General features: G+C 39.0%; 1 protein-coding gene across 1 annotated transcript in view; it reads left to right on the top strand.

Moving 5' to 3' along the window:
• ACTN2 (actinin alpha 2) overlaps window positions 1-26452 on the top strand; it is a 67571-nt gene that overhangs the window by 29661 nt on the left and 11458 nt on the right. The window contains exons 4-17 of the mRNA XM_058802610.1: window positions 681-767; window positions 1829-1916; window positions 3973-4051; window positions 6672-6753; window positions 10045-10130; window positions 11580-11672; window positions 12695-12925; window positions 14043-14190; window positions 15696-15846; window positions 22890-22998; window positions 23834-23974; window positions 24118-24300; window positions 25435-25569; window positions 26066-26245. Coding sequence (XP_058658593.1) covers window positions 681-767; window positions 1829-1916; window positions 3973-4051; window positions 6672-6753; window positions 10045-10130; window positions 11580-11672; window positions 12695-12925; window positions 14043-14190; window positions 15696-15846; window positions 22890-22998; window positions 23834-23974; window positions 24118-24300; window positions 25435-25569; window positions 26066-26245 — 1793 coding nt within the window. The remainder of the gene's footprint in view (window positions 1-680; window positions 768-1828; window positions 1917-3972; window positions 4052-6671; window positions 6754-10044; window positions 10131-11579; window positions 11673-12694; window positions 12926-14042; window positions 14191-15695; window positions 15847-22889; window positions 22999-23833; window positions 23975-24117; window positions 24301-25434; window positions 25570-26065; window positions 26246-26452) is intronic.

Here is a 26452-nt window from a genome sequence, read left to right on the forward strand (position 1 = left end):
TCTTGAAAAAAATTGAAACCCCAGAGGTAAAAAAACATTTATATTAAAGATACTTAAATGTGTGTATGCTTCAGAGCTGTGAGGCATTACAGCCCCGTGGCTGTGGTTCTGAGCAGCTTGGCAGGAACCTGTGTATCTCAGTGTCTCTTGAGCTGCTCTTCTTGTCTTGTCTGGGCTGGCACTAGAGGTAAATTCTCAAACATAAATAGTACAGGGGAAATTCTGAGTACCATTTTATTAAAAATGAATACTGTTCATGTCCTGTAGTTTCTTAAAAATTGGGGTAAGACCCCAATGTTTTTTGATTCTGTTGTATTTGAAAACTGTTAATACTGATACTGTTCAAACTTTCAACATTTCCCTTCATGTTCTCACTAACACATCATCCTAAAAGGTAGAGATTTAAAACTGTTACAACCACCCTGAGAGAAACCTTTCAGCATGGAAGGACTGAAGTGACTTTGACCTCAGTAACCTTCAGTTCTACTGACAGAGTAGCACAAGCATGAGTTTGTTGAAAAATGAACCCAGGTGAACTCTGTGTGCATAAAAAATTATAGTAAAAGTAGAATTAGTTTATTAGTTACAATGTATTATTTATAGAAATGTGTGATTAAATAAGATGAAATTGAAAAAAAACCCATTTAAAATACTACTACTATATCTATTTTTCACCTTAGAAATCGTGGATGGCAATGTGAAAATGACACTGGGTATGATCTGGACTATCATCCTTCGTTTTGCTATTCAGGATATTTCAGTGGAAGGTAAGAGCAATACAATTATGTTAAATAATTAAGAAATGTGTTTAAAGGCATTTTAAAATGAGTTAAGTGAGAGAAGTGTTTTAAAAATAATTTTTCCACAGAAAATGATCCTGTAAGTTCTCTACCTGGTGACAAAATGAATTTCTGGAAGGAAAATTATTTACTCTCCTTATCTTGACAGAGACCTTGAGCCAGCTTTCTAAGTGCAGAAGTTCTGGTCATGTCTCTCAGCTACAGAGACAGAAACATGACTGTGTTTCTGAGCTGTACCCTTTGTGTTTGGCTCTATTTCCAACATACATTTTTAGTCCTGTCCATTTGTCACATTCTTTGCAAATAAATATGATCTGATTATATCCTTCTTCTTTCTATCTATAATTTTTTCCCCTCACTGTTTCAGAATTTTTTTCTTAACTTTCACTTGCTAACTGGCTTCAAAAAGCATGTTGTTACAATACTCTTTAAATCAAGTCTATGCTTTGAAAGTCTAGAATTCTAGAAACTAATCTCAATTTTCGGCAAAAGTAGAATTGCCTCAAGCTCTGCCTGCATGTTATCCTGCACACATAATTGGGATATTAAATGTGGGCCTAATTGTTTATTTAATAATTTCTGACCTTTACTTATGCACTCAGATGCCCATAGGGTTCAGAAAATAAATGTGGTTTTTTGGCACTTAAACCTCCCCATAAGCAAATGAACTGAGACTACAAGCATATTTCATGTACATTTCATGGCACCAACACAATCTTTTATGTCTATTTGCATTATATTTTTATTGGGTATTTTTCTCCAGTGTACAGTCTACTGTCCAAAAAAAAAATAATTCCTTTAATTTCTGACATCCTAGAACATTCTGTACAGGCTGAGACTAATCTTAATTGATCTTTGTATTTTAATGAAATGCCAGTAGTCCATTTATATGGAACAACTTTTAGGATTAAATGTTGGTTTATGCTTTTCAGTTTCAGATGTCCAACCACATGTAAGATGACAGGAAATTAATTACTTGAGCACTTTTAAAATTTTTCCCTTTTTTTACTTCCTTGTGTCTTTTACAGAGACCTCTGCCAAAGAAGGGCTGCTGCTGTGGTGTCAAAGGAAAACGGCTCCTTACAGAAATGTGAACATTCAGAACTTCCATCTTAGGTAATCTTCCATTATTTCAAGAGATAGAAGCAATCTCAAAAATGTTATGTCAAATTTTCCCCACAGTTGTGCAGGTATATATTTGATGAGAGAATTTTGCTCTTCCCTAGACCTTTTTTAAATTTTCCTCCTCTATCTTCAGAGCATTATTTTGGTTAGCCTTTAGCATTATTTATTATGACTTCCGGAGGTACTATTTAAAATAAAAAGATCCTGCTATATACAGAATTACCATGTTACATCTTTAGAGGTCCTTTGTATTTTGTAGTAATTCCTGAGTACTGTAGCATAGTGGCAAATGACTGCTTTCAAATGAGAGCCACAGAGTTGTTCTTCTGGCAAAAAGACCAGTGTGTTGAGCATGTGAATATCTCATGATTGTGATGAATCAGTCTGTATTGTTTTGCAATGTGCATTGCTATAAGGAGCATAAAATGCACTCAGTAATACACAACAGCAGCACTGTAAACACATTTGTTTGCAGAATTGGGCTCATAACCTAAGTTGGAAAATTTGGTGAAAGCTCCAGCCTTGTGTTTCTTTGTTTTCATTAAGAGCTAGAATGGGAATTCCAGGCCCTATACAGGTTTGGGGGATTTGGCTAGTTCCTAAATCTGTGCCACTGGCCAACCTCATAAAAGTACATGACTTACCATGTGCACTTTTTAACCAGGTGATCTTCCCTTCCCTGAGAGCCTTCTAGTATTTAAAACAAGAGCTCTATATTAGTGATTTGAATTAATTCTTTTTGTGTAGTACCTAAAGCACATTTAGTGGCAGAGAAGATACAGTTCATGCATATGTTACAAGATAAGAAAAATTTGTCTGATGTAAAGTCCCTGTACTGCCTCTCAGAGATCTGAAATTTTCTCTGTGTTACTTTCCTAAAATATGCAAAGATATATTTTATAGAACTTTTATAGAACTTTTTATGGATTGATGGTATACTGTAAGTTACAGTGTCAGAATCTTAGTGTATTTATGTACATGTCTGATACATGATATGGGGAAAACATCTTGAGTGGAACTACCTTGATTTATGTTTGTGTGGATTGGCTCTTGCAGTACTACTTTGCAGTGGGCTATCCAGATCATTTTATTTTGCAACTTTTGGAAAAAGAAAAAGAAAATTTTCAGTGCTCACTTTGATTTGGTTTTACATTCTAGATGATTTTATATTGTAAAATGTAGGTATATTCTGCTTGATTTTTTTTTTTTTTTTGAGATGGTTCTATTATTTGAAGGACCTACCCAGACATCTCAGGAGTAGGGATTTTAACAGTGTTAACATGCTTAGGCTCACACAATTACTTCACAGGACAAGACCTCAAACCCTCAGTCCCTGTGATTGCTTAAAGTCTTTACATAAACTTTCTTTCAGTATAATTGCTTCTGGCTGAAAGAAACCTCTCATCATCTTTCCAAAAATATGTTATTTGTAGCTCCATTCATTTCCTGTTCTTGCCACAAAAGGTAGCAGGTCTGAAGTCAGGCTGAAGTCTAAGAACTCAGATCAAATCTGTCATATGTGTGAAGTGTTTTAAATAAACTGAGCTGATTGATGATTTCTTACTTCTCTAAGCACTTGGTTGTGCCAGTAAAATTCTCAGAAATAACAGATGAAAAGCCAATTGCTTCAGCAAATTCAAGTAATTGCAGGTTTGCTCTCCTTTTATTTTTTCCCAAATACGCTGTGAGTGTAATGGGAGATGATGCACTTTCATGGATGAATGTGTACTTGAGCTGTCCTAGAACACTGCATGAATTAAGCAATTGACATCAGGGACTGTTGAACAAAATGTACATTGCCTAGAAAGTATTTGAAGTCTACATGGAGTTTATGGAGTATACCTTAAGTGTGTATGGACTGTAGAGTAAGATATGTACTATAGATAAAGGAGTACAGTAACAGAGCAGCTCAGAGAGAGTTGACAGGGTGTAAGTTCAGGATTTGACAGAATTCCTGCTTTAATTTAAGCCTTGAGCAAGGATCAAACTGTAAAATGCCATGACTTTATTAACTAATTTTTTCTCCATTTTATTTTTTGCTGTAAAGCTGGAAAGATGGCCTTGGATTATGTGCACTTATCCACAGACACCGACCTGATCTTATTGACTACTCCAAGCTAAATAAGGTCATCAGCCTGGGTGCTACAGCATGCTGTCCTGCAGTGATTTGGCTGGCTTCTGGTTTGCTTAGCATGTTTTCTAAAAGACAGGCTGAGGAGTGCATACTAATTCTGACTGACTTTCTAAAGTCCTTCCCAAAAAACCTCAATGACACAAGGGAGAGGACCTCCTGACTGTCCTGTGTCCTTTCCTTCCCATTAATATGACTTCAGCATTTAATTGCAAATAATCTGGCCCTCAGATTCTGGCAGTTGATGAAGTCTTTACATTGCCCAGTATGGATGTTAAATCAAATACATTGGAATTATCCATTTATCACTGATAGTATTGTCCATCCTGTTTTTATCTGGTGTAAATAACTGGAGATTGCAGACCAGTAAACAATGACATGACAATCAATCCTAAGATTCCTTAGAAAAAATACCACTCTTACTAACTAGGAATACACAGTAAATTACTAGTCTTACATATCCAGGAAGTATTCACTGATTTTCAGATCTACTCTTCTACCTGTACTTCCAGACAAGTGGAAGAAAAACCCATAAACTAACCTCCTTAGGTAGTACCTCGTGGGGATTAAAAACTATTTTCTTACAGTTTGTTACTTATGGCAAAATGCATGTTTTCTAAAAGATACTTTGGTTTGAGAGGGAGAAATGAGGAATGAGCAGTAATGTCAGAATTTCTTGGTATTGTTACTGAAGGGAAAAAAAACCTAGAAAGAAGTAGAATGTTGTTGTTGCACATTAGCTCTCAACACAGACACACTGTTTTCTCCTCTCTGGAATGAATCTAAACACCAGTCTCATGTAAACACCAGTGCAACAGAAACCTTAATCATGGTTTTAATGTCTTGTGTGCAACTTTGCATTGATGAGAGAGAGTGGTAAAATATCAACTGTCCATGCCCTTTCATTGCCAATTGGTTTAGTAGTGGAATCAACTGTTATTAGAAAGTCCTTGGTGAAGAATAGATAAATGAATGAACTGAAACTATTTTAAAACTTAGTCTGCTTTATATGTTTATATGTTCAATTTATGCCAGAGTCCCTGAAATGCGCAGTGATGAAAATTAAAAATTAAATTAACTTAGTACTGAACACATAAGATTTAAACTTAGGCAGCTGTTAAGATAACTTCAAATCTGAACCAATGGGCAAAATATTAGCCATCAAAACCAGCTTGTTCTCCAATTCTATATGCAACCTTTCCTACAGATAAACAGAGTAATGGAATGACTGAGCTACCTGTCTCTGTGCACATGTGCTTATTATGCATGGCATGAACAGAAGTGAGTTTGATTGAATCTGTGCTTTGAAAAGTGGTACGTGGTGCTGAAGAACCATCCCATAGATGAGTGCTGAGAAAAGGGAACAGAACATAAGCAGGTCTGCTTCAATGCTACTATTTTCCTCTTAGACGTTTCCAAAATAAGAACAGGTCAGGTTTCAAATTGAGGCTGAGCTGTTGCACATAAAGCACAGGCAGAAAAAAATAATCCCAAAATAGATCTTGCTTTTCTGGCCTGGCTGTGTTTGATTGACTCTTCATTTTGGTTACATTAACAGCTGTCTTGGTCTCTTGTTTCTTACCGCCTGCATGCTGTCCTTTCCTTTTCTCACCAATATGTTTCGTGTAGCTGGAAAGATGGCCTTGCTTTCAATGCCCTTATCCATAGACACAGGCCTGATCTCCTTGACTATGCCAAGTTAGATGAGGTATTTCTTTAGCTGTAGCAGAGATTTTTAGTTACTGCGGCTTGTAGTTCTGTTTAAAAGGATGGGTGATGGAAATCTCCAATTCTTCAGAAGCTGCTATGATTTTAAAGCAATCCTTTACCAGTGGAGCACTATTTGCTCATGCACTTAGTGCAAAGCACAAAAATAGGAGGTGATCATCACTCATTCATGGGCAAAGTGCTTTAACTTAGTCAATAGGTCTCACTTAGATTTACTGTATTTTTGAATTTTCTTTTACAAAATCTGTGTTCTCTATCTGAAGTGTGCTCACAGCTTGCTTTCTCTTTCCTTCAAAAACCAAAATCTCAAAACCAGAGGAAGTGTTTGAATTTCCATAGCCCTAAAATTCTGTTTATAGAGGTATTACGGATTTTTATTTCCAAGCCCAAACTGGCAAGTTTCACTCCTTTTGGAGAACAATTCTGCCTGTGCTTGCTTCTTCTCATGCATGCACCTAACCAGCAGAGAACTCAGTGGAAGTCACAACCCTGTGATGTACTGTGGATATAAAACAGGCAGGGCTAACTCTGTGTTGAACAGTCTCATTTAGCCTGCTGGTCCAGTGGCATTTAGTGTCTGTATAGCTGCTGTATTAACTGTAGAATTAACTCAGAACTGAGAGTACACTGTTATCTGTGTTCACCTTCAGAATACATTTCCAGCAGAGCTCTAGCTGTAGAGAACAGCTTATTAAAGTTTTCTTTTGAAAACATAGCAGCAGATGGACCAAAAGTTTATATACCTAGACTGTTTTTTGAAGAACAATAGTTGTGACTCCAGTTTACAGTTTGGAAAAATAGAAGCTAAGTTTTAGTGTACTTACTCTAGTCTTGCTTCAAAGAAAAACTTCTATCTTTGACTCATTGTATTTTTTTCTCTAATGCAGGATGACCCCATAGGGAATATCAACCTTGCCATGGAAATTGCTGAAAAGCATTTGGATATCCCAAAGATGTTGGATGCAGAAGGTGAGAGTTATACCTTACTGAAGTTTGTGTTGTTTGTAAGCAGGACACAGTAAAATTTCTTTTTTTGTTGGGTTTTTTTTTTCCTAACAGATTTTCAGTATTCCTTCCATATGAATCATAATGTAGCAACCTGTTCATTTTCAAAAATATATTTTCTTTTCTTTCTGGCATGCATTGGATAATTTCACTCACTTTTTGCTTTATTATTTATTGTTTGTTAATGGTTGCATTTATTACAGTGATTTGGATCCTAACCTCAGCACATGGTGCCACTGTGTTGAGGTAGAATGCAGGATCAAAAATTAATCCTTGCTTTTAATAATTCATATTTAATAAAGGGAAATATAACTGTTAGCAACTTAAAGCATATTCAGTTTTCTAAACATTTAAGCAAGAGGCCAAAAATAGAAATAGTAGAAGTACTTTGAAAGCCTTCAAAATATGCTAACACATGGCTCACCTCTGAAAAAGAGCTAGGTTGAGGAAAGCATTTTTTTGGTTCATTTTAGTTGCAAACTTTTTGCAGTGATACTTTTAACAAATAATTCATGTGTCTCCAATTATCTTGAGAATTTCCTGAATTTCTTCAAGATAACCAAACTTCATACTCGGGGCTGAAAAATGCTGCCAAGCTACTGGAATTTGCCTAAATTAGTTCAAAGCATTCTTCCCCAAGAATGGAGACTGAGCTATGGTGGCTTCTCAGTAAAGCAGTGATAAGATGGGAATCATCCAGAGCACTCAAACTGACTACACGTGCTCCTCTTGAAGTCTTCATTTGGAAAGTTAGACAGGATGATTTGGAAAATCCAGGCTGTAATCTCTTCATTGAAGAATAGTTTCACTTTCATGCTTTAAAACAAATTGTTCTCATCTTTTGAAATGCAATTCCCCTTTCAACAACACCACTTAATTATTTTGTTCTGAAGTACTGTGCAAGGAATAAACAGAGAAGTGCTGCCCCTTGCCACTGAACAGCTTTCTAAGTTTTTTCCTCTTCTCTTCATAATCAATATAAGAAACCTTTTGTTTCCTTACCAAATTTGCTGCACATTCTATTCCTTATCTTACTGTTCTCCTCTTGCCAGGGGAGGTGGTAATGAACTTACATTCTTTCTGATACCCTTTAAGTATTCATGGTCACTTTTTTGCCATCTTTATTTCCACTGTGCTCTCTATGGAAACTTTGCGAAATTTTGTTCACAGCTACATAAAGTAGATGCAAAATCAGTAAATATATTGATCCTGAACTTAGAAATCTCACTGTTAACATTAGAAATTTTCACTCATTCCAGGGCCTTTTCAAGTCAGTATCTTCCCACTCCTTTCATTGACAGGAATCCATGCAGGTTGCACTGGAATCATCCATTACTCAGCCATAACTGCTGTAAAAACACCTTTTTCTGCCTTCTCTGTTGAGTATTGAAAAGGTCCATTTTTACCCATGGGTGCATACCTTGATTGCACCCACTTTGTATTTCCACTCTCCTGCCATGGTAGGGACAAAGCTATTAGCCAGCCAAGCCAAACCCTCCTGTGATTTATGCTATTAACAAAAAAGATGGGCTGGCACAGGGATTGCAGAGCTGCTACTGTCCAACTTTTCCTAGCACAAAATGTATTTCTGGCCTGCAGGAGTTGTACAGGTTCCCAGTATATGCCAGTACCCTGTCAGGCACAGGGACCCTGTGCTGATACACACTGAGTGCAGTTCTGGTTTGTGACTGTCAATGGCTGCATTTAGCTCTGCAGTAATTGCAGTGATTCAGATGAAGTTGCTTTGGAGTGGCAGTGAAGCTGAACCCAGCAGATCTGCCAGCCATGCCATCTGCTGGGAAGCTTCGACAAACCAGAAGGTAGCAATATCCTTCTGTACAGTCTCAGCCTTCAGATGTTTTGCCATTTCAGGGAGAGTTGTATCTTTTGTGTTTGCTGATTCCTAAAGCTTCGGTGGCTTTGCACTCATATCAGTAAACAGATGCAACCTGAATAATTGTGTATTTATTTGGAATCCTTACAGCACTGAGGTGGCACCATTAGCATAATCAGATGAAAGTACCTTGTGAGAATTTCTGAGCAGTTAACCCTCTTCTCTCCACACAGATGTAGTAAACACTGCCAGACCTGATGAAAGAGCCATTATGACTTATGTTTCCTGTTACTACCATGCATTTGCTGGTGCTCAGAAGGTGAGACTGTAGATGGATCAGATCTCATCCTTCACCTTCTGTCTTGTTTTTTTTCAGCAATTTTTCCTTTTCTGATCTTTTCCTCACTAGCTACTAGAACAGCATCTTAGAGCTGAGCTCATTTCCTGTCGCCTCTTTTCTCTGTGAACTGCTGTTTTGGTAGAGCCAGTAGTAGTCTATCCATTTGTTCCATTGAAGCAAACCTTCCTGTCTCATCTTTCTGCATATTTAATAATAATATCCAGTAGGTTTTTGACAGCTTGTTACCAAAAGGGAGAGGATGATGTTCCCCCTAAAATGAATTTGTGTGCATTCATCTGAAGCACCATTAAAAATGTAAGGTGAAAATAAGCTCAGAGTGAAAATTGTAGAATTCCATCTTTCTTCTCTCTGCTGGATATTATTTCTGCTACAGATGTCAAAATCATCATAACATGCTCAGAAAATAATCCCTTCTCTTATGCTTTCAGATTGTTTTTAAAATGTTAAATGCTTAATGGTAAGTACAAACAGCAACATCAAATGATGCTACTAAGCAAAACAGAAACACGTATAGACATCTCAGACAAGCTCTGGAATCTTGTCCTAAAGAAAAGAAGGAAAATTCTAAAAAGTAAGGTGGTTTGGAGTTGGGCATACTTCAGGTATTGGTAATATGAAAAATACTGATGCTAAAAATGCTAACGTGCAATTTCCAGAGAACATCTCCCCAGACTGAATGCAGTCTGTCTTTCCTGTGTCTTAGTCAAAACCCCCACAGCTGAAGTCACCAGACATATGTGTGCCAGTGCTTAAGCAGACTGTCCTGGTAAAATTTGGGTCACTCCCCCTGTGACAATACTGCTGGATCAAGCTTAATGAAAAAAAAAAATCCTCCTCTTTGTATGAGCTTACACTGAATTTTTAGTGTTTTTTTATTCTGTCAGCACCCCTCAATCTAACAGTAAATTTTTTACAGCTTTGTAGAATTTCCCGGATACAGAGCTAAGGACAAGAAAACAGTAAGAAGGACATGAAGTGATGCATTTATTTATTCATCCTATTTTCTACTCCTCGATTCTTTTTTTTCTTGTTTTATTTTAATTTCTCCCCCCTCTCGTAGATATTGTGAACACTCCCAAACCTGATGAGAGAGCTATCATGACATATGTGTCCTGCTTCTACCATGCTTTTGCTGGAGCAGAGCAGGTATAGATCAACTGTCTCTTCAGGTTGCTGTGTTTTTTGACTGGTTGTTTCACATTTCCACTAGTTTATTAAAAAAACCAACCTCAACTAATTTAGTACTATGTGGTTTTAATTAACATTTGCAAGTATCACTTGAGCACTAATATTTGTTTTTAACCAACTTTCAAAGCTGCTTTAGTTAAATGTTATGTAACAAGTTAACTTCTTTAATTCAAATATGCATTCTGTTTCTAATTGTGGGTCTTTATTTGGAAATTATAAGGACTGTTTCAGAAAACACTGATTTGAAGATATTAAGTATTGTTGCTTGTTGCTACAACATCTTATGTGTTTGCTACATAACAGAATGTCTGACTTTTGGAGACTGAGACTTACGCATGCTAATTAGTAATTTAGGGCTAGATTTTTCAAAGATGCCCAAAGAGACAGAAAGGCGCAGAAGACATCCAACACAGTTTTTGTGCCTGGTTCTCACTGAAGCTGACAGAATTATTTGTGGATGGAAGTACTAGTATAAAAGGCATGAACATCAGCAGCAGATGTTCATGTAATTAATGAGATACTCACTTATAAATGTGGCACTTCCCACTCTTCTCTTTCATACATTTCTAGACTACAAATGGACATAATCCAACTTATGTTACACAAAAAGCAACAAACCTTTAAAGTAGCTGATATTTTCCCTTGATCCTCGCAACTGAATTTCCCTTCCTATCTGCTAGGTCCCCTGTACCTTACCACAGCACAGCTGTGCATTGTTGCACTCTCTCATTCCTGGGTAGGAGGGTTTTGCTATTCATGCAGAAGGGGAATTCCAAGTACTCTGTAACACAGGAGTCTACATGGATATTTCTTTGATTAGATATACTCCAGAGTCATATTTTAATGAAAGTACTGCTATGTTGTAGCAAACTAGTAAATTTAAAATATGACAGAGCTACACAGAGCCTTCACATATAAATTTGTTAGGAGACGTGAAAAGATTTGCTGTCAGTGGTTGAGCTGCACTTAGTCTCAAAGGTTGTACATTTGATATGCAGATATAGAGTGGTCTGAGACTCCTGCATCACATGTGGTGTCTATCCAGTGTGGCTAACAAATCTAATACTTTTTGGATATGACTTTAAAAAATAACCAAATAGGATATCTTGAAGAATGGCCTAAGTTGTTTTTAAAAAGAAAATATTTATTAGACAACTGTATAATAAGGCTTCATTGTACAACAAGGGGACCTCTGTGCTGATCCATGCCTCATTCAGGCCATTGGAATCTATGGCTGCAGAAGGAGGGAAAATGAGTATCTAAGCAACATAGGAGTATAAATCACCAGTTATAAAAAAAATGGTGATCTTTTATTTGCAGCAGCCACATTCTCTCTCTTTCTCCAAGCCTACACCTTTCTCAGAATGTGTTTATGAATATTTTCTGCTTATTTGCTGTGTGTTACAGGCTGAGACTGCAGCTAACCGGATCTGTAAGGTGCTTGCTGTGAATCAGGAGAATGAGAGATTGATGGAAGAGTATGAGAGACTAGCAAGTGAGGTAAGGATGCTCTATCTGGAATGTGGTGACAACAATGTTCATGAAATATTGAAAGCTGAAAGATGTGTGCACTCTCTTCAAGACAGAAGAGCAGAGACACTGTGAGGGTAAATCTCAAAGTGGCAGGTTTCAAAGCCAATGCCCAAGATATCGAGTTTTGGGTGACTCCTTTGCCACAGACTTCCTGTGTGACCTTCAGCAAATCAGTCAGTCTTGTTAAGGTGCCCAAAAGGTTGACTTGAGGATTGCCATCCATCTGCCCCAAGACCAGGCTTCCTGTTTCTCTAATCTTCAAAGACAGCCATCCTTGACCACATGGGAAACATACCAGATCAAGCAAGACCCTTGGCTTTGTGTACTGCAGAGCACACCTGGAGAGGGTCTGCCAGGTTGTTCACAATCCATCTGTGAGCAAGGACAGCAGATGAATGTACACATGAACGTGCTCCTCCTGTCCTTTCTAGTTTAATGACAAATCTGCTGAGCAGGACTACAAATGTAGAGTGCACAAATGAGAGCTCTCTTATCTTTTATTGCTTAATCTGCAAAAATAAACTGAAATCACCATACTACTTTCTGTATTTAAATTTGCACTAATGGCCTTCTGAGTGAAGATTTTTATATGACCTCAGCCTGGTTTCTGTCCTGATCCCATAACTATGACAAACCTGAAAATCCAAGACCAATAGTTTTGAAAGTGGCAGTTGATACTGGGTAACTGAGATTTTGAGTAATTAAAGGAACCTTCTATGTGTGTTTATCTTTCTGAAAATCATGTTATTTCTAGAAATACCTGGAATATCTGGGCAAATTTGTTATTTGTATAAAGCAATACAGTATAAAAATATTGTTTAGCTTTGAATGTCTTGATATCTTGTGCTTACTCACCATTAAGGCATCAGTACTAACTGAAGTCAATGATATTAAAACAGAACAAACTTAAGATTTGTATGTTTGATATAATCTTTTTTTTGGTTGTTTTTCCATTGCCTTTATTTGACTTGTTTTTGTTGGCTTGAAAGCTTTTGGAATGGATTCGCCGGACAATTCCTTGGCTGGAGAACAGGACCCCAGAAAAAACAATGCAGGCTATGCAAAAGAAATTAGAGGACTTCCGGGACTACCGCCGCAAGCACAAACCCCCCAAAGTCCAGGAGAAATGTCAGCTGGAGATCAATTTCAACACCCTGCAGACAAAACTGAGAATCAGCAATCGGCCTGCTTTCATGCCATCAGAGGGGAAAATGGTTTCAGTAAGTAAAGGAGGCTTTAATATTCTGTTTGTTTTATCAATGATCTCCCAAAAATGCCAATGTGAGGGATTGAAAAGCCATTCTAAGTCATTCTCAGAAACATCAGTTTGTTGTACTTTTTCAATACCACACTCCTTTTACACATTCCCTTTTGTTCTAGAATCTTGCTTTCTAATAAGCATGCTCCTGCCTCTTTGAAGGCTTTCCCAAAAGCAAATTATCTGGAGATGCAAGACGATATAGAGCTTTCTTTGGCAGTGTTATTAATACTCATGTATTTTTGGGCCAATGATTGCTTATTTAAGCAAAACTCTTTTTTTTCCCTGACATTTTAATCATCAAACAGACAGACATTGCTCAATACATGTTTCTATATTTTTTCTATTTTGCTTTTTCTCCTATGTCTATGAAGATAAGAATAGTCCGTACCAAGAATTCTCATCTGCTGATAAGTACTGTGACTTGACTGGGTGAAAACATTTCCTGTGGAATACAGCAAACCTGTTTCTGAACTCTATTCTATCATTGTGCTTTGTTTTTCATAAACAAAAAAAAATTGCTCTGTCTGGAAAGGGTTTGCTCACTCTCCATATGCAGAAAATAAGGGCCCTGTCATTTCAGCTTCCCACTCATGTCTTTTGAGTTTGCAAGAAAGCTCACGAAACTTTGTGTACCACAGAAAGAGAAATGAATTTGTGTTCCAGGTAAAACATGCACCAAATCCTCTTGATAGTAATTATCTTGCTATTGCTCACTTGTGAAAGCAAAGCACTTTAATTTTGATAACACATAGATATATTATAAAAGAACACATACATTGTAAAATGGGAGGTAAAAGCAATATATTGTGAAGACATTGGACCTGTAGCCATGCTTGGAAACCATTTCTATAGGGGCTCCTTTTATAAGTGCCCCTGAACACAACACACTATGAGGAGCAGGTGTCCACACTAAAATGCAACGCCCTGACAATATTTTATATAATTCTGTGATTTTACAAAATCTGCACATAAAAACTTCTCTTTTTGAAGCCAAATTGTGAATGAATCAAAAATGTGTAAATTAGATAAAAAGATATTATAGTTTCATCCATCTCTCCCATGTATTCTCTTCACAGGATATTGCTGGTGCTTGGCAGAGACTTGAGCAAGCTGAGAAAGGCTATGAAGAGTGGCTGCTGAATGAAATACGGCGACTGGAAAGACTGGAACACTTGGCTGAGAAATTTAGGCAGAAGGCTTCCACTCATGAACAGTGGGCATATGGTGAGGAGAGATGGCTTTTAACATTTTTAGTATTGTAATGTTTGAAGTCGAACTGTCAGTGCTGAGTATTTGCCAGCTACGAGCTCTCTCATAAGTAGTTTGGACAATTTCAGACAATCTAAAATAATTACAGATAAAATGTCAGGTTTCGTTGACTGTAGTCACGGTCCTAACTTGTTGGCATGTTGCTAATGAGATGTAACTGTAAAAATCATACTTGAGGCAGTGAGTCAAACTTAATGGGAATATTCTGTATTTGAATAGAGGCCATTGCTGCTAGTGCATTCCTACACAGTTGTACACCAGGAATGCAGTCATACCACTGGCTGAGTGTGGAATTCTTAACAGAAATATTCTGAGTTTATTATTATTTGGTCACCATGGTGTTCTGAATAGTCCAGATAAACTACATGATGCTGGACTTGTGTCTGCTTTGCTCCAAACTCTTAATTATAAACTATTAATAGTTCTGGCTTCTAATGGTAACCTAACTTTACCTGTAGTTGTGACACCTGTAGGACCTCACAGTGACATTCAGTTTTGTTGGGGCCTATTAAACGTAGGTCTGCTCTATCATCCTGACGACTGTCTTCCTGTTTCTGCCATGCTTCTGGCTTTTCCCAGCTAGATTTTTTTGACACTGTGAAAATGAATCAGAGTCCATCCTCTTATAGTTGCTGGAAGCATGCAAGTCTGTAGATGGTTGCCAAGCAGATATTAGAAGGGAAACTACAGCCCTGAGAGCTGATTTTCTGAGTATAAACTCCTCATGGTGACAAGTCAGAGCTGTTGTGTAGGGAAAACTTCACGTAAGCTGGTACACAGCAAGTGGAACAATAGTTGCTTCTGGCTCTAGGATTCACAGAGCTGCAAATGCCATGTGGTGAGTGTAGCTGCAGGGCCTGTCTGTGTGGATTCAGTTGACCAACATAGGAGCTACTCAGCAATAATATTTCAGTTTCTACTTAATCTTTGTTTCTCTAGCCTTTTGTAGATGAGTTGGCATTTTCCACTTAAAATTCAGAGTTCAATACAAAAGGCAGTCACACATCTCAGGTTTATTTTTTTTTAAGTGCTGAAATGACAAATGAATTGAAGGCAGAACATAAAAAAAGAATAACAGATCATTAGTAAGAGTGAAGCTGAGCATAGCAGTGTAATTTCTGGGTTTTTAAGTCTATTCTACAAAAAATTATCACAGTGGTTTAGAGATACAGTTTTTGCTAATATACCATTTTTATGCCAGTTTCTCCAGCAACATAGTACTCACTATTTTAGACCTGTATAAGCTGCCTATGCAAAACCCAGGACATTACTGTGAGAGCTTTAAAAATATGTTTCTAATTAACATGTGCTGACAATTTGCTGCTGATTTCAGTGGGGGTGGGATTTAATTTCATACAGTTGATTTTCACCATGCCTCAACTAAAAAGTTGATTAAATTTACAATTTTCCTAACAAATAAATTGCTAAAAAATGAGTAATATTTTTATTTCCCCGTTCAGGCAAAGAGCAGACCTTGCTTCAGAAGGATTACGAGTCTGCCTCTCTGACAGAAGTCCGTGCCATGTTAAGGAAACATGAAGCTTTTGAGAGCGATTTGGCTGCTCACCAGGACAGGGTGGAACAGATCGCTGCCATTGCCCAGGAGCTGAAGTATGTTCCATTTAAAGGCTTGCAGCTGCTGACATTTAACTTTGCGATAAACTCTTTCCAATGAATTTGATAGTGTCATAGGTACCAACGAAGGAATTCCAGGCATAGCTTCATAAGTATATTATCTGAGCTGGTAACTGAGACCTTTCCCTCATCTCCCCCTTACCCCCAACCAAATATAGATATTCAACTGAACAAAACTATTTGAAAAGAAACATTTTCAACTTGACTTTACAGTAATATTTTAGATTAGCTCTACCCATGAGTTTGTTGTGGATTGATGGGAATCCTGGAGAGGTATGGGCTATGAGTTGTTTAACTTAGAAAATAATTTCACTTACACAAATTACAGATCAAGTATCTTCACAAGAATGTTGGTCCTTTCAAAATGCTTCACATCCCTTTATTATCTCTGTAATAGTGGATAATGCACTGACTTCCTGCAGATTTAACAGTCTCTAATGTGCTTATTTTCACAATCTCTTGATATTATATTTGGAATTGCCATTGTCTCCATTTTACAGAAGGGACGCTGGAAACGAAATAATTTGCTCTCAGATTCCTGCCCTTGGCTTCCTTGAAGCTCTCCAAATTTCAATTTCTCACCTTGAACTGGCAGAACAGTTACTGCTGAGAAATGAAATCTTAGAAACATGCCCTTTTTTCACTTTGTGAAGGACCATGACTCACAAACAGCTCCATCTTCATTAACAATTAAAAATCAGATACTTGTCTAAAAATGTAGTGTATCGTATCTGATAGCAGTAGCACTTACAGTAATTGTGTAATTCCAATGGATTTAAAAGAAAAATTCCATCTTCGGGATTATTTAAAGGAAGAAAAATTAAGCATAGTGGGCAGACTAAGTACTGTGCTTTGGTTAATGTGAAAGAAATCAGAAAAAACCACAGAGAATGGAGATTGCCCTGAATGTGTGAGATTATGAAACACTTTGTGGCATGCCTTGATCTCTGCTGTGGAGTTACTTCATAGGATGGCTTGTGTTGGAAGGGACCTTAATGATCATTTAGTTCCAAGACCCCTACTGTGGACGGGGACATCTTCCACTAGATCACGTTGTTCAAAGCCCCTCGCCTTGAACACCTCTGGGTATGGGACATCCACAGCTTCTCCAGGCAACCTGTTCCAGTGCCTCACCACCCTCACAGTAAAGAATTTCTTCCTAATATCCAGTCCAAACCTGCCCTCTTCCTGTTTAACGCCATTCCCCCTTGTCCTCATTAAAAGTACCTCTCCATCTCTCCTATAAATCCCCTTTAGGCACTGGAAGGCTGCCATAAGATGTCCCCAAAACTGTCTGGACAGCCCCAACTCTCTCAGCCTGTCTTCTTAGGACAGATGCTCCACTATTCTGATCATCTTTGTGTCCCTTCTCTGGACCTCCTCCAACAGGTCCATGTCTTCTCTGGGGATCCCAGTGCTGGATGCAGGGTTCCAGGTGGGGTCTCAGCAGAGCAGAGTGGCAGAGTTCCCTCCCTGGCCCTGCTGCCCACACTGCTTTGGATGCAGCCCAGGACACGTTTGGCTTTCTGGGCTGGGAGTGCCCATGGCTGGGTCATTTTTAACTTCTTGTCAAGCAACATCCCCAAGTCCTTCCTCCCAGGGCTGCTCTCAATCCATTCTCTACCCAGCCTCTATTTGTGCTTGGGATTGCCCGGAGATTTGTTTCTCTTTATACTAAAGAAAGTTTCTGTAACACCTAACCATTGCTACTTCAGTTTCAGCTTTATGAATGATGAGAAACTTTGGGAATGTAGCATACATAGCACAGCATCTGCTTACCAGTGTTTGAACCCTCTGTCCTTTACCTCTGGTGACGCCAGTGAGCACTGTATCCTGTCTATTTTGGGAGTGTCTCTTCTCAGTTGTTTCAGTAATTTGCTGTGTGAAGTAAAACAAGTTATTTGTGGCCTGGGCTGCAAAGGTGCTGAAAGCTGATTGCATTTAGAGATGCTCTAATTTGACTTCTTTGCTTCTGTATACAATGGTGTTATCAGTGCCTGATTTTTCACTGTGGCTGTGTAACTGAATTAGGCTTAATGCCCATGGGGAACACTGAATTAAAGGTCATAAAGGTCAGGTTTTATCACTGGCTGCAAGCAAATGTGCAGCTTCTATTTAAATACTGATTTTAATTATTTATACATAATTCCTCCCACAATAAAATTATGGAGGAAAATGTTAATTTCTTTCTTAATCCATATTTTTAAAGAAGGACTAATGTCTGAATGTGCATTGGCTAAGAAATGTGCATTGGCATCTGATACAAAGCCTGTTGAAGTCAGTGTGGGTATTTATTTCTTGATTTTCCTTTGTTTGGTTGGTGGGTTGACTGCTTTTTTTCCTCATCACTGGAGCAGGCCCTTACAGAAAGCATCATCGTCTGTGTCTAAATTCCAAGTCGGTACACCTCCACGTTTTGTTTTAATCAATCTCTTGGATGCCTAAAGTTGCAATTTCAAAGGAGAACTATTGCTGTATGACCTTGAACTCTATTAGTTAGAGTTTCCTGTCCTGGTATTTCTGCTACAGCTCAGTCCACTGTGTGCTTAAGGTTAAAGTTGCTAAAGCTTGTTGATTGATGCTATTTAATAGAGAATTTGTGTGTGTATGCAAACAGGCAATTCCAGCCAGGATGCTGCTATAAGATTGTTGTGTTCCCAGCCTATATAAACTTAGATATTCCTTGGCAAAGAGGCATGATAGGGCTTGGATATGGCTTTATACAAAGCTGAAGGGGACAGGCATTTCTAAAATGAGATTTGCCATTTATGACATAATAAATGCTCATTTGAGTGAGCTGTGCTATAAAAACCCATATTGATTTATGATCTTATGTGCTAATTTCAATGTTTTCAACCACCAAGACAAAAATTTTGGAAAGTAGTTTCTTGTATATCCATCACTTGTAGTACAGTGACTGATTTTCAGCCAAGCAGACCATTATCTGTAAGACTGATTTTAGAGTAATTTTGATTCTGGCGACCTGGGCTCAAATTGTGCTTACGTGCATGGTTAACATGAACCTTGTTCTGAAGCACTGCTAAAACACGTTGCTCAGCAGGTTATTTTTGTGGCACTATCACTGTTCCCAAAGTGAGCTCACACTTAAATGCTTCTCTGGATCAGGTCAAAATTTGCCTGAATTTTTAATTTTTGACAAAGAAGATTGAGTTGCTCAGAAGATCAGTAGTGGTAACTTAATGACTTTTAAATTCCAAAGGCTGTAGGTTTCAAGTGGCCAAACAAATAGAAAGATTGTTCTCTCAGAAAGTCTGTAACACATGAGAAGCAGTACTTCACACACTGCAAAGTAAAAATTTTTATAAAATGTAAATCAGTCTCCTCAATGTTGAGAAAGATACAAAAATTAATAAAACAGGGAATGTAAGTCTGTGTTTTATTTCCAGCTAATTAATCTTTGAGTTATTACTTCCTCTGCTCCTGCTTTGAGCAGAAAAATGTTCTTTGATACCTATAATACACTTGAAGTAAACAACAGCAGGCCAAGAAAGGTAGTGGAGCTACACTGCTTGATGCCACTTGGTAAACTAACATAGGATTTAGTTAGTTAGCACCATGGGTGCCCTTTTTGAAAGTTGTTTTGATGTTATTCTCCTACCTATTTGTTCACAGCACATATCCCTGGAAGGAACAGGATAGTAGAGATCTCACAGGGAATGACTGAATCTCCCTGGCAGAGCTTGTGAAGGAAGGTGGCGTATCACCTTCCAGGACTTTGACCACAGCTGGTACAATCAGTCCCTCACTTTCATGGAAGGACACCTGCCCTTACCCTTAATTGACAAAAGGGGATAAGTGATCCATTGAAGCAAAAATAAAGTTTGCTCACTCAGGAACATAATCTAATAAACTTAATATGCTATAATGAAAAAACTCCCAACTTTCAGCCAAAAGCTCCTGACAGCAAAATCAATCTCAGCCTGTTTCATCCAAGACTCTACACTTCTAACTTAAAATTTCTTAGCAGATAGGTGACTTTTGTTGTACCCCTTGAAGGCTACTGAAAAGGCTTCCAAAGAAGGGAGTGAGTTTTCCAGTTAAGGAGCCCTTGTACAGTGTGACTTGCTGGCAGTTTTCTCTTTACATATGAGAGTTTACTTTCACAATTCTGAGGTTTTTTTGTTATTTTTTAAACTTGTTTAGAGGATTGGATTAGAGAATACCTAGGCAAACTTGACATCTTACAATTCTATAGGCTCTGATGGGCTGCATCCATGAATGCTAAAAGAACTGTTGGATACCATAGTGAGCCTGCTCATGATGATCTTTGAAAGGCCATGGCAGTCAGGAGAGGGGCCTGAGGACTGGAAGAAAGCAAATGTCACCCTGGTCTTCAGCAATGGCAAGAAAGAGGACTCAGGGAGCTACCAGCCTCCAGCCTCGTCTCAATCCCTGGCAAGATGATGGAGTGTCTGATTCTGGAGGCCATCTCTAGCCAGGGAAGACAGGAAGGTGATCAGGAGTAGTCAGGTAAATCATGCTTGACCAACTTGGTTGCCTTCTACGAGTCAACTACCTAGATGGATGTGGGAAGACCAGTGGGTTTTGCCTCTCTTGACTTTAGTGAGGCTTTCAACACCATCCCTCACAACATCCTCATGGGCACAGTCAGGAAGTGCAGGCTGGATGAGCAGACAGTGAGGTGCATTCAGAACTGTCTGAACGGCAGATCCCAGAGGGTTGTACCCAGTGGCACATGGTTGTGTTGTCACTTGTGGTGTTGCCCAAGGTCCAGCGCTGGGCCCAGTGTTGTTCACCTTGTCCATCAATGCCTCAGGTGAAGGGGCAGGTGCCTCCTCAGCAGGTTCACTGAGCACACAAAGCTGGGAGGAGGGGGCAGTACCCCAGAGGGCTGTGCAGCCCTTCGGAAGGAGCTGGGCAGGGAAGGGAGCTGGGCAGAGAAGAAGTGACTGAAATTTGTCAAAGGCACGAGCAGGGTCCTGCACCTGGGGAGGAAAAGCCCCTGCACCAGCACAGGCTGGGGGCTGAGCTGCTGGAAAGCAGCTCTGAGGAGAAGGACCTGGGAGTCCTGGTGGACAGCAAGCTGTCCAAGAGCCAGCAGTGTGTCCTCATGGCCAAGAAGGCCAAAGGTCTCCTGGGATGGATTAGGAAGAGCATTGCCAGCAGGTCGAGGGAGGTGATCCTGCCCCTCTACTCAACCCTGGTTAGGCACATCTGGAATGCTGGGTCCAGTTCTGGGATCCTCAGTACAAGAGAGACATGGAGCTCCTGGAGCAGGCCAGTGGAGGGATACAGGGATGATGAGGGGACTAGAACATCTCTCTTATGAGGAAAGGCTGAGGGAGCTGGGCCTGTTCAGCCTTGAGTAGAGATGACTCAGAAGGGACCTAATCCATGCCTGTCAGCATCCAAAGGGAGGGTGCCAAGAGCCAGGCTCTTCTCAGTGGGGCTGAGCAATAGGACAAAAGGCAATAGGCAGAAACTGATGCACAGGAAATTCCATCCGAATATGAGGAAGAACTTCTTCATTGTGAGAGTGACTAAGCAGTGGAATAGGTTGTCAGAAGAGGTTGTGTAGTCTCCCTCACTGAGATATTTAAGAACTGCCTGGCCTCAATCCTGCAATATATGCCCTAGGATGACCCACTCTAGTCTCTTCCAACCTGACCCACTATGTGATTTTGTAATTCTGTGATTCTGTTATGGTATTTTTTTACCTGTTTTACTATTCTTGACTTTCAGCAGTCAATCTGAAGCTTCTTTTAAACAGAATGCTTCTCATACTTCTCAGGTTTTTCCCAAACCAGATTGCTCTGACTGGGCTTAGAAGAAGCAACATGAACACTGCCCCTGGCCTACAGAGCTGCTGGCTTCTGGCCTCTGGCTTCACAGAGGAAAGCTGCCTCTGTTCTCATTTTGTCCTCTGTGACTCTCTGTATTACTGGCAGTGTGATCTGTTCATTCCTCTTGCCAATTGCCTAGAGAAGAATGCTCAAACAAAAAGGGAACAAATTCTATCAGCACTTGCTGTCTTGTTCAAGCCTCAAAGTAACCTTAGATTGATTATTGCCATGTGTCACATATTTCCAGCCCCTCTAACGTTTAGTACTGGGCAGAGTGTTCTCAAGGCAAAGCCAAGAGCTAAATTCAATGGATGGTGATGCACCAATAAAAGGGAGTTTCCAAAGTGTCAAACACATGTATTATGGATGATTTTCATTTGCCACTGAAATCAAAAGTTCAGTTTGAAGCAGAGTCAGTCCAGAATCTCAGGACATAACCTCAAAAATTTATTCCAGTCTCAGGCTGAATAGTAAGTTGCTTTCTTCAGGATGATACTAGCCTATTAAGCAGGTGAAAAAGCAATGGTAACTGCTGTCCTTTGTGAATGCACTCATTCATCCTGGTGGCATATGTGGGTCTGGAGATCCCTGTTCTCTGAAGCAGCCAGTTCTGGGGTGTAGACCTGTGAGGAGATCCTGGAGAGGAAGATGAAAATTGTTCTCTGCTCCCCAGATCCTGGGAGCCCCTATAAGTACTGCCACGCTTGTGAGAGGTTATGCTTTGAATACAACCTGATTTGTATTTCTCAAGTTAAATAATTTCAAAGCATATAAGGAAAGGATCATTGGATTATTTAAAACAACATAGATATTTCAGGCCAGTTAATTAAAAAAGGTACCAATCTTTGCAAACTTGTTAAAGACCAAGACTGAAACATTCTGGCCATCAGGGGATCAAATTGCTTGTGCCACAGGAATAGCTAAGACAAAGATGTTTGGACACCTTAATTGTGATTAATACCTGGGTGTCACTTGATTTTTCTCAGAACAGAGGGGATTGATCCTGTTCCTGTGCTGTGCTTCCTGAAATGCTGAATGCCTAAACACAATGTCTGTACTGCAACACTTGCTTACCTTAGGAGAAATATTGCAAAGAAGAGGGGAAAAATTAAATTATTGAGGGCCAGTGGATGTGTGGACACTGCTCCTGTCTTTCAAAAAGTCACACAGAGTTTTGCCTTTGCTCTTTCCTAGTGAACTGGACTACCATGATGCTGCAAGTGTCAATGATAGATGTCAAAAGATATGTGACCAATGGGACAGTCTGGGAACACTCACTCAGAAAAGGAGAGAGGCACTGGAGGTAAACCATATAATAAGGATCAGCAGCTCAGCTGAGGAAGGGAGAGGGAAATGAACCATTTATTTCAGATCTGGAAATGGTGCATTTGAGCATCCACTTTGTAGTCCAAAGAGCAAAAAACTCTTTCCTCAGATAATTTTAATTTTTGTGTGATTACTCTTGCAAATGGACTGAATTACTCAGAGTAGACTTGACAGAACTGAACTGCCACGAACAGTTCTAATGCAGCAACAAATGTCATGTGGTTTGTAGCACCCCTCTGTGGGAATCTGATGTCCAGCAAGGCTAAAAAAAGCTATTGGTTGGTTACCTTTTCATACCAGTCTGAGTTTGCAGTCTTGCATACCTTTCTGTCCAGCAGTAAGTCAATTTTTGGTAGTGAGTATTTCAAAGCACTCAGATACTTTGCAAAACCTTGTTCTTTTGGAAAAGAGGAAGTCACACACATAAATGCCAGGGTGAGAAATATGTAATTCTTCCTTTTTGTACTTAAAAGAAATTAGCAAATCAAAATGAGCAGATTTTAATTCATTTGCAGATAGATCCCAATAACAAAAATGCTTAATATATATGCACATTAAAATACTTAAAATATTAGTATTATACTTCACAAGCATACACCCACTCCTTTTAATGTTTTGGATATGAGAGTACTACTGCAATTAGTCCTATTGCCTTAAGTGGGAATCCTTAAAGCAGGTGCTGAAATCAGTCAATGCAATCAAATGCATTACAAAAGATGAGGCATGACTTTGTTTCTGGGTGGGTATGTGGTATGTGTGGAGCTAGATCTTGCCCTAATAATAAAAGAATGCACTTTTCCCAACCTGTACAGAGGACAGAGAAACTGCTTGAAACAATTGATCAGCTTCACCTGGAGTTTGCCAAAAGAGCTGCTCCTTTCAACAACTGGATGGAAGGTGCTATGGAAGACCTACAGGACATGTTTATTGTTCATAGCATAGAGGAAATTCAGGTAATTGTATTATTTCCTGCCTCTACACCCAGCAGCCAGGATGTTTGAGAGCCTGAAAGAGGAGCTTAATTACAGCAGATCTTCCAGATGCTGGAAGAAATGTTGGAGTTTTTCATGCTTTCCCTCTCTGTTTCCGATTTTAGAGTTTAATCTCTGCACACGATCAGTTTAAAGCTACTTTGCCAGAGGCAGATGGTGAACGACAGGCCATACTGTCAATCCAGAATGAAGTTGAAAAAGTCATCCAGAGTTACAGCATGAGAATAAGTGCAACCAATCCTTACAGCACTGTTACAGTCGAAGAGATTCGCAGCAAGTGGGAAAAGGTAACGTATGCTAAATTGCTAAATACAGAAAGGACATTGTAGCACATTGTTCCACTTGAGAATTACTGAGAATATTCAGAGAACTTTACAATACATCTCTAAATTATTCTAGATCATCAGATGCCAGAATGAATTTCTACAGTACCTTATGCTCTTCCTTATGCTTGCCCAGCTCACTTCACAATATCCCTTGCTCCTGTCATGCAATATTACCTATGTCCTCTTTGTCTTTCTGCCAGGACAAGAAAAGCATGTGTTGAGGCAGGTGCCTGGCTAGGGGTGCTGTTAAAAGTGCAGGAAATGATTGCATTCTTTATCTTAGTATAAAGAGTAATTTTTGTTTTTCTTCTACTCAGATGCTGCTTTTCAAAATATGTTGTATAAAATCAGCATCTTTGGAACCATTAATGTTTCTGTCCAATTAGATTAAAACTGGCATTAGCAACTGAAAAGTACTGGGAAGGAATTAAAGAGAGGCACCTAGAGCAATCACACCAATTTAATTTCATTAGGAACCAAGACAGAAAATGTGCTGCAGGTAAATTGTGTAAAATGTAGAATTACAGAAACTTACATGGACAAGAGCACATCTTCAATGGGTAATAAAAATGAAACAGTAAGGACTAAGGTTAGAATCTCCCTGGGAAATTCAGAAGGGTAGGCCAAACAAAAGCATTTGCAATGAATTAGAGACCTCCAGATGTGCATGACAGACAGAACATGTCTCATGTTATCCTATTCTAATGGAGGTGCTCAAATAAAATATTTTGCATGGTCTTTTCTTAGAAAAATTACTTAGAGATTGAAAAATCACCTTCATTTTTCAAAATAAAAACAAAGTAACTGCTCTAAGACCAGTTAAAGTGAAATTGTCTTGAACTTGAATCCAGCCAGAGGTGAGAATTTCTTCTCTCTGGATGTCAGTCTCTCAGGTCAGGCTGCCTAAGACCATGTTACAAATTTCTCATGTTAGCACAGATTTTGTAAATAAAACCGTTATCATTCTGGCTTGTTCTTCTGATACCAACCTTCAGACCAATAATGGAAATTAGTAGCTGTAGACTTACTTGTTCTATTTGTTTTTAAACTATTGAATTGTGCCTACTCACCTTTAGTGCCCTCCCACTGTAACAGGTGAAGCAGCTGGTGCCTCAGAGGGATCAATCCTTGCAGGAGGAATTAGCCCGCCAGCACGCCAACGAGCGCCTGCGCCGCCAGTTTGCTGCTCAGGCCAACGTCATCGGGCCATGGATCCAGACCAAGATGGAGGTGAGTGCCACACCCTCATGCCAAAGCTGATGAACAAAGTGATTTTTAATTTTTTCATCTTTACTTTATATACAGGGCAACAGCAAAGTCAGTGACAGTTTGCCAGCTGTTTGAACCTTAACTATTTAGCACCCATTACAATTATTCTTAAAACTTTGTGGAACTTTGTACAAGTGGTACCTTGATGGTGGACCAGGAGATTCAGCTTTGAAAAATCAATCACTAACCAATTACTATTTAGCTTCTGCTTTTTGTAGAAAAGATACCAGGTTCACTGGGGTCTCAACATTAATTCCAGATATAAATGTGGCACATTTCTTTTGAAATGTATTTTTTACATTTCAGAGTAAAATCTCTCATCTCCACTGTATGACAGTGTTATTACTGTCACTTCTTAATATAAAAATACAACATATTTATGTGAAGATTGGTCAAATTGGCACAGCTGAAGTTTAAATTTTTTGGGACTGGGGGGTGTCTTTTTTTCTTTTGACAGGAAATTGCCCGCAGTTCTATTGAAATGACAGGGCCTTTGGAGGACCAGATGAATCAGCTGAAGCAATATGAGCACAACATCATTAATTATAAACACAATATTGACAAACTGGAAGGAGATCATCAGCTTATTCAAGAAGCCCTGGTGTTTGACAACAAGCACACCAACTATACCATGGAGGTAGCCATTTACTCCCTTTTGTATTTATTAGTTCATTCTGTCCTCGTGTGCTGTGTAACTACCTTCCCTGATTTAAAGGGACTGCCACAGCAGAGGGAATTTGGCAGGCTTTCTGACAGTCTCATAAGACTTGCTTTATTTTCATTTATTTTCATTTTTTAGTGATGGAGTAGCCATTTAGAAACCAATTTTGTATTTTTCTGGAGG

Source organism: Ammospiza caudacuta, chromosome 3 (genome assembly GCF_027887145.1).
Source record: "Ammospiza caudacuta isolate bAmmCau1 chromosome 3, bAmmCau1.pri, whole genome shotgun sequence".
NCBI classification, from domain to species: Eukaryota; Metazoa; Chordata; class Aves; order Passeriformes; family Passerellidae; genus Ammospiza; species Ammospiza caudacuta.